Here is a 14,487-nt window from a genome sequence, read left to right on the forward strand (position 1 = left end):
TGTTTATTGCTGTTTTTGTTTTTCTTCATCAATTTAATCTTTAACCAATTTCGCTGGTTAATTAAATTGTTATTTTCATCTTTAATTCTACATGTTGAAAGTTTTTCTTTTCCTTTGTTTACTCCTGTCATCGGTAATGGCAGATACAGACAGTTTCGATGCTAATAATACTGACATTGTGGACGAAAATACAATTGATGCTAACACTATTAATGTTAGAAACTTTAACCATTTATTTGGAATTAAATTATCTTTCGATGTTCTTTCAATCATTTTCGGTTTAATTGTGATTATCGGTGGTCTAACTGGCTATTTAAAAAGTGGATCAGTAATGTCACTCGTCTCTGGATTAGTATTTGGAATTTTAATTTTTACTGGTTCCTATTTTTCTTCTCGTGATTCTACCAATGTTTACCTCCTTCTTGGTATGTTTTCTTAATTGTTGTCTGTTGACGTTTCTATTGCAACAACTAGAGTTTAATTCTTAATCATATCCTTCATTTTAAATGTTCTAATTGTCTTCTTTTGTCTCTTTTCTTTCCTTTCTTTTAGTTACTTCTGTAATTCTTGCCGGTCTCATGGGTTGGCGATTCTTAAGAAGCTACAAATTCATGCCCGCAGGGCTGGTTACTCTTTTAGCTGGCCTCATGTGTTGTCGTTACATTTACATCTTAATTGCGAGCCGATCAAAATGATTAAGATTTTGTTTCCTTTTCCGTTTTCCATCCATTTCTTACTTCATGTTCATCTTAATTTGACAACGAAAATCTTTAGAAGGCAAAGTAACGTGAATATTTTATCAACCATCAAATATACTCTAAATACATAACAATCAATATGTAATCAATTAATTTTCTTATAATCATCTCTTTAATCAATCAATTCTTGTTAATCTTTTGTAATCTCAATCTCAATCTAATATTTGTAACTCTTTTATTTACCTTTTTCTTCAACATCTTTGCTTCAATCAAAGATTCCAATTATCAATTTATTTATACTCATTTACTAGTATCACAAATCAATCAAATGTAATCGAAAACCTTTAAATATAATTCATTTAATTTAACAAATTGTCAATTTAGAAAACGAAACAACTAATTGAAAATCGCGGTTCATTTTATTCCATTGGGTAAAAGAAAAGGGGAGAGAAAAAAATCTCAGCTGATGAGAAAAAGGGAAGAGCCTATTCGTACAAAAACTGTGTGCGATTAGGCGCTGAGACTATCCGTACAAAAACATATGTCTATTATAAAACAGTGCAAGTGTTTTTCGGCTCAAAATTAAGCTGAAATTTTTTTCGGCTTAAGATCTCAGCTGAATATGGAAATAACTTTAATTGTTCAGTTAATTGTGTTTGTTTAAATTAGGTTAGGTTAGGTCTTCATTAAAAGGGAAAAAGTCGTCGAAGGAAGGCCCGGAGGGCCTGAGACAATCAAAAAAGCAAACAATTAGCCGAAAAAAATTGATTAAGACTCGATATTATCAGATGCGAATATCCGATAATATCGATTCTATTTGGGTAAGGCGATACAAGTGTATGTCAGCTCACTTTTCTTGCTCTAAGCCAACATCTGGTTCGGCTCAAGACTAATCATCAGCTTAAATTTTTCGCGTTCAACTAAATTAACTTAATTATGATCTTAATTAACAATATGGACAAAAAATTTGAACTTAAGCACAAAACACTAACTAGATTTAATCATTTGAGTGTAAATTTTGACCGTGATTGTTGCATTTCTACGAAAATGACTGAATGTAAATTAGGTTTAGATAATTTTAGTTAAAAATGGAGGCTCATACAGAAAGAGAAGAAAGAAGAGAAAGAAAGAAGAGAAAGAGAAAATAAAAGAAAAAAAAAAAAGAGAAAAGAAAGAGAAAAGAAAGAGAACCAAAACCAGAACCAGAACCCGAACCTGAACAAAAGTTCACCAGAACAATTTAAAGTTTAAAACTTTATTATTAAAGTTTAATCTTTTGTTCAATTTTGTCGACAAAGTCGACAAAATTTTCAATAAACTTTCTGGCCTCAGCCAGATGAATTTTCAATTTTAAAATTTCATCCTCATCAATTGATGAAAGTGATGGCGATGATTCTGATGATGTAGAAGAAGATGAAGATGAACAAGATGGAGAAGAAGAAGAAGATGAAAGTGATGGTGATGATTGTGATGGTGATGATTGTGATGGTGGAGAAGAAGATGTTGAAAGTAATGGTGCTGATCTCGATGATGATCTCGGTGATGATCTCGGTGATGATCTCGGTGATGATCTCGGTGATGATCTCGGCGATGGTCTCGGCGATGGTCTCGGTGATGATCTCGGTGATGATCTCGGTGATGATCTTGATGGTGATGAAAATGAGGATGGAGAAGAAGATGAAGACGAAGAAAACGATGAAGATGATTTAGATGGTGATGAGGAAGATTCTGATGATGATGAATTAGAAGAAGATGAAGAAGAAGAAAACGATGAAGGTGATGATTGTGAAGACGATGATGAAGAAGAAGATGATTTTGATGGTGATGATCTCGGTGATGATCTGGTGATGATCTCGGTGATGATCTCGGTGATGATCTCATGATGATCTCGGTGATGATCTCGGTGATGATCTCGGTGATGAAAGTGAAGATGAGAAGAAGAAGAAGACAAAGAAAGAGATGAAGATGATTCAGATGGTGATGATGAGGATGAACCAGAAAAGATGAAGATGAAGAAACGATGATGTTGATGAAAATGAAGATGGAGATAAAGATGAAGATGATTCAGATGGTGATGACGAAGATCTAGATGAAGATGAAGATGGAGAAAACGATGGTGATGGTGAAAATGAAGAAGATGTTGACGATTCTGATGATGTTGAAGAAGATGAAGATGATGAATTTGATGATGCTGATGATTTAGATGATGGAGAGAAAGATGCAGGTGATTTAGATGATGACGATGGAAAGTTTTTTGGTGATGATGACGATGAGGATAAAGTTTTTATTTTCATCCAACAGGATGAAAATTTCATCCAAATTGATGAAGGCTCGAAACATGATTTCGAGCCTCTTCAAAAATTGATCATCAAAAGATGATTGAAATCGTCAGGGACGAACGGCGGTGATGATGGTGGTGAAATGGGCTCAACTATGAGCCCATTGAGATTAACTTGGGGAACTTGAGGAACTTGGGGAACTTGGGGAACGGGTAGATCATCAAGATCAAGTCGAGGGAGGGAAACAATTAACTTTTTATTAATTTTAAATTTCGTCCTCAAAGCTTTTTCTAAAGCTCTCTCTCTCTTTCTTTCTCTCTCTAACTTTAAAATTAATCTAAAATTTTTCCCTCCCGTATCTTTTTTCTCCTCTCGCATCGCTCGACCCATTCTCACATCTAATGCACTTTGAACATTGCCCTTTGCTATTTATACCCAAATTGAACATTACCCAAGTGACCTAACGAAATTCCTATTTGCCCATGAGAACTTATTTTGACCTCAAGTTATTATTCATCTTGACAGTTTGACCCATTTCAAGTAATTTAAATTGCCTTTGACCCTAGATTTAATTGTTAAAAGAATTTAATTTTCTCACGAGGTCAAAACGTCAATGTAATTGATGATTTTGTTTACGAACAAAGTTCGTGACCGGACAATAACCTTTTTCTATTGAATGCTATGGGAATAAACTATATTTAATATATCTATGTATCAATAGTGCATCTATATTAGTTAATTGTGACCTTAATTGTTGATTCTTCCCATAGACATATAGCGCCATCTATTGTATGGGAAATATACTAAAATGGTAAAATTTTGTCAAGCCCCTGAGTTGAAGTTTATGGACAGCCTAGTGACCCCTAACGACGGCTGATGTAACTAAAAATCGAAAATTTTATCAAAGTGGCTTTAACATGTATTGGACCTATTATTAATGCTTTCTATGTATATTTGATGGTTTTCAAAGGTTAAAAATTGTTTCTTATGGATAGAATACCCATATTATCATCATTATGAACCAAATAAATGGATAGAATGTAATTAATGGTTACCAAAATGCATTTTATTGATTGAATAAGTTTAAAAAGTTATAATGATTGTGATAATACATACAGTTGATTATCACAAAAAGAGATAAATTGAGAAAAAAGTTTATAATAAATGATTAGAGCGTAACATCATCAAGATTATGATTGATAAATAAGTGATGTGTTAGCTTACAAAGAAATTGATTAAATGAAAACCTTGATGATGACATAATCGATGACCTCGGTAATACGAGCTTGCATTTCATCATCGACTTTAACTCCGTAGATGTCACCAAGTTTAGCCGGTTCGTACGGATTGTTGAATGATGAATATTAATAACCAATCAATCCAGTGTAGATCCAATACATTTTACGGAGATCGGCTGTAAAGTCTCCGTTATTGTCCTCGAGGTCCTTAATGTAGACCATCACTGCCTTTTGGACTTTTTAACAAATTCATCAATTTGGCCAGGTTTACCTTCTCCAAGTTTGATGATTGTTTCATTATGAATCGAATTGATGGGATGATTCGATAAAGCCCAGCAACCACTGTTATCGGGAGGTTGAGAATAGTTTTTATCACTTTTGTCGAGTGAATTATATTTGCCATTTTTCGGTTTACCAGTGAGTCGTAAACCAGTAGCTTTGAATTTTGGTAGAGGTTCCGTGTAGTTGAGATTTTGTTCAATATGGACAATCTCTTGATAACCAAGTACCAAACCTTTACCAGCGCCATAAACAGAATATCCATCACGGATATTGACAAAGAGAATATCATCTTTTTCCGCTTTTCCATTAGTTAGAGCACAATGATATTTATGGAAAGGTGATAACTTGATCGAGAAAAGTTCGTTGAAGTCAACACGTTTACGTTTTTTAACTTCCATTTCAGAGTCTGAACCTGAAGTATCATTGTCGACTTGACGTTTACCAGATTTATATGAAGCCATTTTCACTGTTGAAAGTAATAATTAAGAATGGTTAGTGTTGGGAAAAAACTGTATAACACAAGAGTAACTGTTTCACAAGTTTAGAGTTTGAAGAGAACTTTGAGACTAAACAAAACAACGAAATGTTTCTTCTTATATAGTCACTCCGACTTAAGCGACCCCTAGAATTTTCGGGAGCTCAAGTTGAGAGGCAAGATCCTATCAACACCAAGATGAGAGTGAGAAGGAGGAGGATTGTATAAACCATCAGTTGTTATTCAACATGAGGATCGTAAACATTGTAGTTTCATATGAAGCGTCAATAAAACTTGACCCAACAAAGTACCCTGATTATAATCCAAAACGATTTAGTGGAGCGATCGTTAAATATTCTGGTGGTAAAGCTTTGGTTTTTTCAAGTAAAAAATTCACAGTAACTGGAACAACAAGTTTAAAAGAGTCCAAGAAAATAGCTGATGATATTGTTGGTGAAGGAAAAATTATCAAGAGAAAAATTTTAAATATAACAGGATCAAGTACAATTGGATTTGATTTTGACTTTAACAAGATTTTTTACAATAAACGTTTCTCCTGGGAACCAGAACTATTTCCAGGTATATATTGGAGAAAAAGTGGAAAAGGACCAGTTGTTATATTTTTCAGGTCGAAAAAAGTTATAATCACTGGTGTTAAAAAACTCAAGGATCTTGACGCTTTATACAAAGATTTTTTAGACGATTTAAAATGAAAGTGATTAAACATCCAAATCGTGAAGAGTTTGTTTTTGTAAGAGTAAACGAAACATTCGGAGATTTTCGTAATACTTTGAGAAATGTTTTAAGAAAATGTGTAACCAATTTTATAATAATTCATTTGGAAAATTTTGATCAGAATATAATGTACCATCTCAAATGTAAGAGTGATCAATTTAAAAGAAATTTTGTAACTGTTAAATTTCTTATTGTTCCAATAAACTTTTTTACAATTTAACGTAATTGAATAACTGATTCGGGAATAATTATCTGTTCACAAATCAATTGAGCGATTCGAGATCCGTGATTTATCCGGTAATAATCATTACTAAAGTTGAAAATTACAACACTGACATTTTCTCGGTAATCAGAATCAATGATAGTGGTACCAACAGCAATTGACCGATTATATGACAATCCAGGTCTTTGAGTAATTCGTCCATAGCATCCCGTTGGTAGTTCAATCTGTAAATCTGTAGGAACGACAACTTTATCTCGAGGTTTTATCATACATGATTTAGCAGCGTGAAGAATGAGACCAATATCTTGTAATGAATCTCTCCTTGGGATAATGGCTTTGTCTGAAAGTAATTTGATCTTGATCATCTTCAATATAAAGTTGATGAAAATAAATTAATAAACAACAAAATGTATTCCGTTTATTTGAAACATCCCTTTACGATGGTCATTTCAGGACCAACGGAAGTGGAAAACAATGGGTCAAAAATGATAAATTCTTCTAAAACAACGAGTAATCCACCACCTAAAAATATACTACTTTTATGGAGAATACCAAGCAGTTTTTCAGAGTTGGAAATGTCAATTTATTCAAGGTTTACCTGAGGATCATATAAGTAAATTGGGAGGAACAAATGAACCATCTTGGATAATTATAGATGATTTAATGAATGAGTCAACAAACAGTCAATTGATTGCAAATTTATTTACCAAAGAAGTCATCATCGTAATTTATCAGTAATTTTACTTGTTCAAAACTTTTTAAGCAAAAGAAATGAGAAATAACATTGAATTCACATTATATTGTCATGTTTAAAAATCCAGAGATAAAAGCTTAGCAAGTAATATTGGACGTCAAATGTATCCAAATAAGACTAAATTATTTCAAAAGATATTCAACGATGCAACGATTGCTCCATATTCATATTTATTTGTCGATTGTAAACCAGATACACCAGAGGAAATACGATTAATGTCCAACATTTGGACTTCACCAATAACTGTTTATTCTATATAAAGTATTTTTGATTGATTTGTCAAATAAAAATGGGTCTAAAAGGATGTATCGAATGTTTACCATTACTTGAAAAACTGTTACAACTCCGAAATATTCCAGACTTTGAAAAACTATTATTAAAGTGTTCAAAAAGATTAATTTATACAATTTGTGAAATTATTCGTAACATTTTACTTGGTAATATCCCAATTAAACCTAAACATCGACATAAACTGAACCAATATAAAGATTCATTACGTGAACTTAGTAAAAAGTCAACCACACTGAAAAGACGAAGATTATTATTATCCAAAACTAGTGGTAAATTGTATACAACTTTGAATCCAGCATTATCGTTTTTAACACCTAAAAATGAACGCGTTAACAAAAATGGTTCTAATACCAGAAAATGAGTATCTACAATTAAAATCTAAAAAAACTGATGCAATTACAATTGCGTTGAAACAACCATCTTCCAATTTAGTGAAACAAGCTTCATTGTCAAAGATTCTCAATAAACCAAGTGAAAATGTGATCGATTTAATCAATTCAAATCATCCGACAATTGTTAAAAAAGAAGAACCTGAAGAAGAATTTGAAGATGCATTGGAATCACAACCTGAACCATCAATACGTCAAGAGTTGAAAGATATTATCAATGATAAAGGTCAAATTTTAGATAAAAAAGAACCTATCCTGAAAGCAATATAAATGATTTACTTCAATATTTCAACAACTCTGAACAACGAAAGAGACGTAAACCACTTGGATATAAAGAAGTGATAAACGAAATAACAACAAAGAAGGCTAAAGTCGATATAAAGAATAAAGAGGTTAATAGACATTTAAAAGTTACAAAAGGTGGTGGAAAATTACATGGAGCGAATTGAAAAAGTTTTAAGTGAAATTTATTATGATCCAGTTCATCCAGCGTCTTTTGGGGGTGGTTACAAACTTTACTATGAAGCTAAGAAGATTTTGCCTGAATTATCAATTGCTAATGTCAAAAATTGGCTTAAAAAACAAAATACATATTCTCTTTTCAAACAAATAAAAACAAAATTTAAAAGATTACCAATTTTAGCTGTTCACATTGATCATCAATGGCAAGCTGATTTATTAGACATGACTTGGTTTGCTAAATATAATGATGGATATCGTTATATTCTAGTTGTTGTTGATGTGTTGAGTAGATATGCATGGGCTATTCCACAGAAAGATAAATCTGGAAAACAACTTCGGATGCAATGGAATCAATTTTCGATAGTGGTAGAGTCCCAAAGAAAATTCAAACAGATCAAGGAAAAGAATTTAAAAATAAAATTTTTAAAGATTTAATGGATAAATATGGAATCAACTTTTTTACAACGACTGAAGGTGTGATTAAATGTGCCATTGCTGAGCGGTTCAATAGGACATTAAGAAGTCGAATCTATCGATATTTATACCACAACAATACAAAGAGATTCATTAATGTTTTACCATCAATAATAACTGGATATAATCGATCTTATCATCGAAGTATAAAAATGACACCTCAAGAAGTTACTAAAGACAATGAAGCAACTGTAATTAAAAATCTAAAAGTGAAACCAGCTAAAAAGGTTGTTGATAAATTAGCAAACGAAGAATTTGTTCGAATGTCCCGTGAAAAGGGTGCATTTGAAAAAGGAACTACTGAAAATTTCAATGAAGAGATATTTAAAATTGTCCAAAGGAAAAAGACTCCACACAAGTATGTTTATCGCCTTAAAGATTTAGATAATGAACCAATTACATCTATATTTTACCCAGAAGAACTTGTTGCTGTTGATAACCCTGGTCAATATAAAGCCAGAGTTACTGAATATATCCAATCAAACGGAAGAAAAAAATATTTAATTCATTACATTGGATACCCTGAAAAGTACGACTTTTGGATAAATGGATAAATTGACGTTAATTTGTAATACAGACTCGTATAATGACTTTAGTTTTACTTTAGATGAAAGTATCAACTTGGATGAAAATTTCGACTATAATGTTCACGTATCATCATGTTCATATGGATCAAAATATAAACAAATGCAATCAATTGCATTCACTTTCGATGGTGATGATAAACTTACTTCAATACGATTTTTAGATGATCATGATCCAAAAAAGTTGGTGGATAATCTCAACAATGCAATCTACATCATGCTCGCTAAGCATAAAAACTCATGTATTACCCATTTTGGATATGACAATGGTTATCTTCAATGTGGTGTGATCAATCATACCAATGATATTACTGGAAAGTTTGTTGAAAGAGATTCACCTTTTCTACTTCTGAATTCTTTTCTAAGTGCTATTGGTTTCAATCTCTATGGATTAAATGAGTTCATCGCTAATGCAACATTTGAAGATAAATATTATACATTTGCACCGTATGAACTTGACCCCTCAGCTTTAATTCTTTATGCAGACATCGCCGCTAAACCTCTGTGTGTACTACCTAGTTCAAAAGATTATATACAATTTGATGGATCGTATAGTGTACCAGTAACTAAAAAATCATTCGGTACCATTATTTTCAAAGCGATAGGTTCTACATTTACAAGACTGAAAGATTTTCGACGAATGGATCTTGCGGTAACATTGATAATTACTAAACAATATAAACCCAAACAGACTCTTCAAAATACAGAGCTAAAAGTTGACTCAAAGTTGTTAGATGTTCTTCATATGATTGCTGAAAATGTAGGACAACCTAAACCAAAAGCTGATTATCAATTACTTCAGAATCTTCAAACAATTGCTGCAAATATATTGGAAATCAAACCAAAGACCAATTTTGAATTATTGGATATTCTAGGTAACATTAGTAAAATTCTATCACAAAATTCATCAAAGTCTGAAGTATTGGATGTCCTCAAAGCCATAAACCAAACAATCTTGGAAGCGAGACCTTTAGTATCAGTACTATCATCGAAAACAGCTCCAGATCAGACGGCTGTTGTGTCCCAACCTTTTAGAAAGAAACAAGAACCCCCCCGAGAACCAAAACCTAGTATCATATCATCATATAATCCAGCCGACGATGACTGAATTTACGATCGACTTGATTTCAAATGCATCAGTTCACATTCATCCGGAAAATAATCTAACTTCATTCACAAATGAATTATTGGTTCCTATTGAATTTGATCGAGAATATGAATGTGGTATAATAGAACTTTTCCATCCTGCGTTACTTTTTAGTAACCAAGAAAAGAAAACTTCATTTCAAGTACAAATAAATGCGGCTGCTATATTTGGAGACTTTGAATTGATTTATAAACATGAAGACACAATATCTGATATTTGTGACCAAATAAACAAAATAATCAAATCTAATCCGGAAATATCAACTATCGCACAAATGTTTGAAAAGACTACACTAGTACAATTACCTACAATTGGTTTAATTGATCATGAAAATAGTAAAAAAGTTAACATTACTCCAGGATTTATCAATTATGAGAGTGTCACTGGAACAAGAATGAGTGCATCAATGAATATTGTTTTCAAAGATCCCAATTTTCTTCGTTTACTTGGATTCGAACCCGCTGACTATTTTTTACAACCTATTGATAAGAGTACAATTATTGTAGCAAAATCTTTCTACGACAAAAGACATATAAATAACTTGATGTTTATTTATTGTGACATTGTAGCTGAGCATCATGTTGGTGATGCAATGGCCATTCACTTCGAGTCGTCGCTCTATGGAAAAAAAGAACCAAGAGTTTTGGACATACATTTATTAAACCAATTTACTTTCCAGTTCGACACCAAAGAATCTCCAATATATCTGTAATGTTACGAGACGAGACCGGAAGCCCAATAGCTTTCGATTATGGTACAGTTTATCTTTCATTACATTTTCGACCTCGAAAAAACTCTATATAAAGCCTGAGTTAATTTTAATAAAGTATAATCATGTCTTCAAAACGAAAATATTGTCCTAGTGATTGTAATTTACGTGCTTATTATATTAATCAAGCTGGTGGTGGGTTAAGTGATATAAAAATCTATCGTGGTTACCCTTATCAAGCTGGTGGACTTGGTTTTGGTACAATATTAGGTAGATTTGGGATTCCTTTACTCAAGTTTTTAGGTAAACATTTATTATCAACTGGGATGGCAGTAGGTGCCGATGTCTTAGCCAATCAAAATTTTAAAAGTTCTGTTAAAAATAGATTTAAAGAAGGATCAAAAACTGCCGCTAAAGAAGGTCTCGCGAAATTATCTAACGTTGTAGATCAAATTGGAACAGGAAGGCTATATAAAGCAAGAAAACGAAAGCGAAAAAACAAGTCAAAACCTCGAAAGAAAGTTAGAAAACCAATTAGAAGAAAAGTTAAACGAAAGACAAGAACTGTAAGAGATATTTTTAGATGATGGATTACTTACATCATAAATCTATTCCTGCTACTTTATCAAATTTGGAAGTTTTTTCTGTACCTCCTACGCAACTTGCTATTGAGTCTGTTTATGATGTGACTTTTCGACCGACTTCAACCTTAGATAACGCTACATCATATGATATTAACATCCCTCCAACAGAAGACTTTACCGATTTATCTGAAACAATTATTCATGTCAAATGGATATACAAAGTTCAGAAAATAAAATCCATCTACCACTGATGAAATCAACGTAATTAATGGATTTGGTACTTGTTTATTTGATCAAGTTGATTTATGTTGGTTCAGTTAATACTACTCAAGCTAATGGTAGATATCATTACATTGCTCACATTGAAGATTTAATTTTCAAACACATTGGTAAAGCTGATGCGCTGGGACTCTATGGGATGAAGATACAAATCGAAAATCTAGAATTACAAAACCATTTGAACTTTATTTCAAATTACATTCACCTTTAGCTTCTCAAAATAATTTATTATTGAATAACCTACCACTTCAACTCAAATTTTCAAGAAACAAAAATACATTTGGTTTGATTGGTAATCAATCTAAAAAGTTTACAATCAAAATTAATGATCTAAGTGTTCATATACGAAGAGTTAAACTATTTCCTGACGCTGATATTGGAATCCAAGAAGGTTTACAGAAAGCTCCTACTAATTATTTCATTACAAGGAATTTAGTAAAAACATTTACTATTCCAGCTTCAAATACAACAGCAATATTTGAAAATGTTTTCTCAGGTGTAATGCCTAGAAGAGTTATTGTTGGTTTGTAAGTAATGATTCATTCAATGGAAAAGAAACTGAATCACCATTTAAATTTCAAAACTTTGAACTCAACTCAATTGGATCAAGTTAATGGTGTAAACATCCCTCTCAACCTTATGAACCTGATTTCAAAAAGATATGTATTTGAGAGTTTATTGATTTGTATCGTAACACTAATCAATTCCATGGATTATCAATGTTGAAACTAAAGTACGATCAATATAAAGATGGGAATACTCTCTTCGCTTTTGATTATACTCAAGATGGTACCATTGGTTCAGAATCTGGAACATTAAGTTTATTGAAAAGAGGAACTTTAAAAATTGAAGCTAGATTTGGAGAAGCTTTGAAATCACCAATATGATTGTATTTGCTCAGTTTGATAACCTAATTCAGATTGATAAATATCGTAATGTAACAATCGATTGGTAATCATGTTGACAACTTTAGATCTGATTCATTCAATGAAAAGGATAAAGATTTTTATGGTGTATTCCCACAAAATCGTTTACCTTATGTCTTGTTACCTAAACCATTCAAAATTATTGTCAATTTAGATGAATCATGGAAAGACGGAAGTCACTGGGTTTCTATTTATTCTCAGAAAATGGATTGACAGTCTATTTTGACTCATTTGAAGACCACCAACATCAGATATTGAAACTTTTATCGAAAGAAATAGCCCTAATGGATGGTATTACGGAAAATAAATTACAAGGTGATTTAAGTACGTTATGGATTTTATTGTATAATGTTTCTTAAATATTGTCCAAAGGTTACATTGTTTTTTGACAAATTTCAAAATTGTTCAGTTACAAATGATTACAAATTGATTAAATACGTTTAATAATTTGAATACCTTCCATTTCTGTTTGACAAACAATTTCTTGGGGACCGTGTTTTTTGTGGATAAAATTTTCTAGGATAGAAATGTAATTGTATAACCCTTGATTAATTGAAATAACATCTGCTGCTGGCTATATTATGGTTCATCTCTTATTGTTGCATCTCTAGTAAAGACTTTAACTCGTAATTCTTTATTTTCTGCTTTATCTCATCATTCTTTGCAAGTAACAATTGACAGAGTCTCTCAAGTTTCGCATTTCGTTCAATAAGTAAAGCGTTTTTTCAGCAACTTCACGGTGAACCACTTGAGAGCTAATGCTAATCGTGAACATTGACATTCATCAGGACATTTAAGACAAGTAGTTGAATAAACTGTATCATTTTCAAGAGACATTCTGTTTAAAAAGATGTATATCAATTAGTATTAATCGAGTTTTCTTTTCTTGGTAAGACGTTCCATATCGACATGAAAAGGAGCTGTATTAGTTTGAATGAAATCTTCCAACAATGAAATATATTTGTAGAGATTCTCAATAGTTTGTAAGATGGAGCAAACTTTTCTATGGTCTTTGTATTCTTTGATAATTACTGCTTGTAGAGCCAATCTCAATCTTAGTTCAGCATTGGTTTTTCTCTGTAGCAAGTAATTTTCTTTCAGTTACCAGTAGATTTCTCGCTGTACGATGTGCATGTAAACTCCATCATTAATTTTTCTAGCATATCATTTCTCCATTTAGTCTCTGTTTACGACTTCTAAAGCTAACTAAACGTGAACAGTTACATCCTGCCTTGTGGTCAAACTTTTTGAACTTTCGAGACATACCTTAATCAGATGTTGGTTCAGGTGATGGATTAGATGAATTGGTGATTGATGAATTTGGCTCAGACCAACTGGAAATTGTCGATGGAACAGGAGAGGTTTCACGAGAAGGGTGGTAAGACCAAAGTAATAATGAAGTTGATGATCTTCCAGATGCAGTAGATTCCGATAATGCTTCTCTGTAACCTTGAAAATCAGCTTCAGTCCAACGTATAGGAATAAATTCAGGTTCACTTTCAGATTCACTTTCAGAGTTTAATAATGAATATGTTGACTCTACGGTTGTAGTACAAGTTGAAAAGTTTGATGATATTGATGAAATTGATGAACAAGGTGATAACTGTTCAAGTTCACTTGATGATGATGATGATTCAGAAGAATAACTACCTGGAGGTAGAAGGTCTCTTGGATCAGGGTTATCGGTTGTTATAAGGTTGAATTCTCGAAAACACCAGAAGGAACAATATAACGAATATTAATTGGTGATGAGACAGGAGTAGAATAAATTATAAAGTTATTAGTGTTGTGGTTGTAATTAAAAGAGCCAGCTTAAAAGATAGTTCAGAAATTTGATTAAAGAAAGATGATTCAATTTCACTTTCACTATTGTTCCAATATCTTGATGGTTTCACTGAAGTTTTAGATAAAGACTTAACACCCAATGTGATCTTTTCTTTTCAGTGGTTTAAATGATT

At 32.2% G+C, this 14,487-nt stretch overlaps 4 protein-coding genes across 4 annotated transcripts; 2 read left to right on the plus strand and 2 right to left on the minus strand.

Moving 5' to 3' along the window:
- On the plus strand, positions 1-908 carry LOC128386154 (transmembrane protein 14C-like). Its single transcript, XM_053345148.1, has 2 exons — positions 1-425; positions 553-908. Exons 1-2 carry the CDS (start codon positions 92-94, stop codon positions 693-695), a joined length of 477 nt encoding a protein of 158 aa, XP_053201123.1. The 5' UTR covers positions 1-91; the 3' UTR covers positions 696-908.
- A 1,165-nt stretch (positions 909-2,073) lies between these two features.
- LOC128386206 (uncharacterized) lies at positions 2,074-4,958 on the minus strand (the record flags this gene model as incomplete). Its single annotated transcript, XM_053345203.1, has 2 exons — positions 4,487-4,958; positions 2,074-2,609 (listed from the first exon to the last, which is right to left on the minus strand). Coding segments are annotated over exons 1-2 (1,008 nt in total), but the record flags the coding sequence as incomplete, so codon positions are not given.
- Positions 4,959-5,220: 262 nt separating this feature from the next.
- Positions 5,221-5,685, plus strand: LOC128386207 (TATA-box-binding protein 2-like). Its single transcript, XM_053345204.1, has one exon. It carries the CDS (start codon positions 5,221-5,223, stop codon positions 5,683-5,685), a length of 465 nt encoding a protein of 154 aa, XP_053201179.1.
- Positions 5,686-5,923: 238 nt separating this feature from the next.
- Positions 5,924-6,295, minus strand: LOC128386208 (deoxyuridine 5'-triphosphate nucleotidohydrolase, mitochondrial-like). The gene has a single exon (XM_053345205.1). The coding sequence runs from the start codon at positions 6,293-6,295 to the stop codon at positions 5,924-5,926; it is 372 nt and encodes a 123-aa protein (XP_053201180.1).
- Positions 6,296-14,487: the final 8,192 nt, after the last annotated feature.

Source organism: Panonychus citri, unplaced genomic scaffold (assembly GCF_014898815.1).
Source record: "Panonychus citri isolate SS breed McGregor unplaced genomic scaffold, ASM1489881v1 Contig00063, whole genome shotgun sequence".
NCBI lineage: Eukaryota > Metazoa > Arthropoda > Arachnida > Trombidiformes > Tetranychidae > Panonychus > Panonychus citri.

Coding starts and splice junctions, on each gene's coding strand:
- LOC128386208 (XM_053345205.1), bottom strand. CDS start 6,295: ATGATCAAGATCAAATTACTTTCAGACAAAGCCATTATCCCAAGGAGA.
- LOC128386207 (XM_053345204.1), top strand. CDS start 5,221: ATGAGGATCGTAAACATTGTAGTTTCATATGAAGCGTCAATAAAACTT.
- LOC128386154 (XM_053345148.1), top strand. CDS start 92: ATGTTGAAAGTTTTTCTTTTCCTTTGTTTACTCCTGTCATCGGTAATG. Junction 426..552: donor CAATGTTTACCTCCTTCTTG/GTATGTTTTCTT, acceptor CCTTTCTTTTAG/TTACTTCTGTAATTCTTGCC.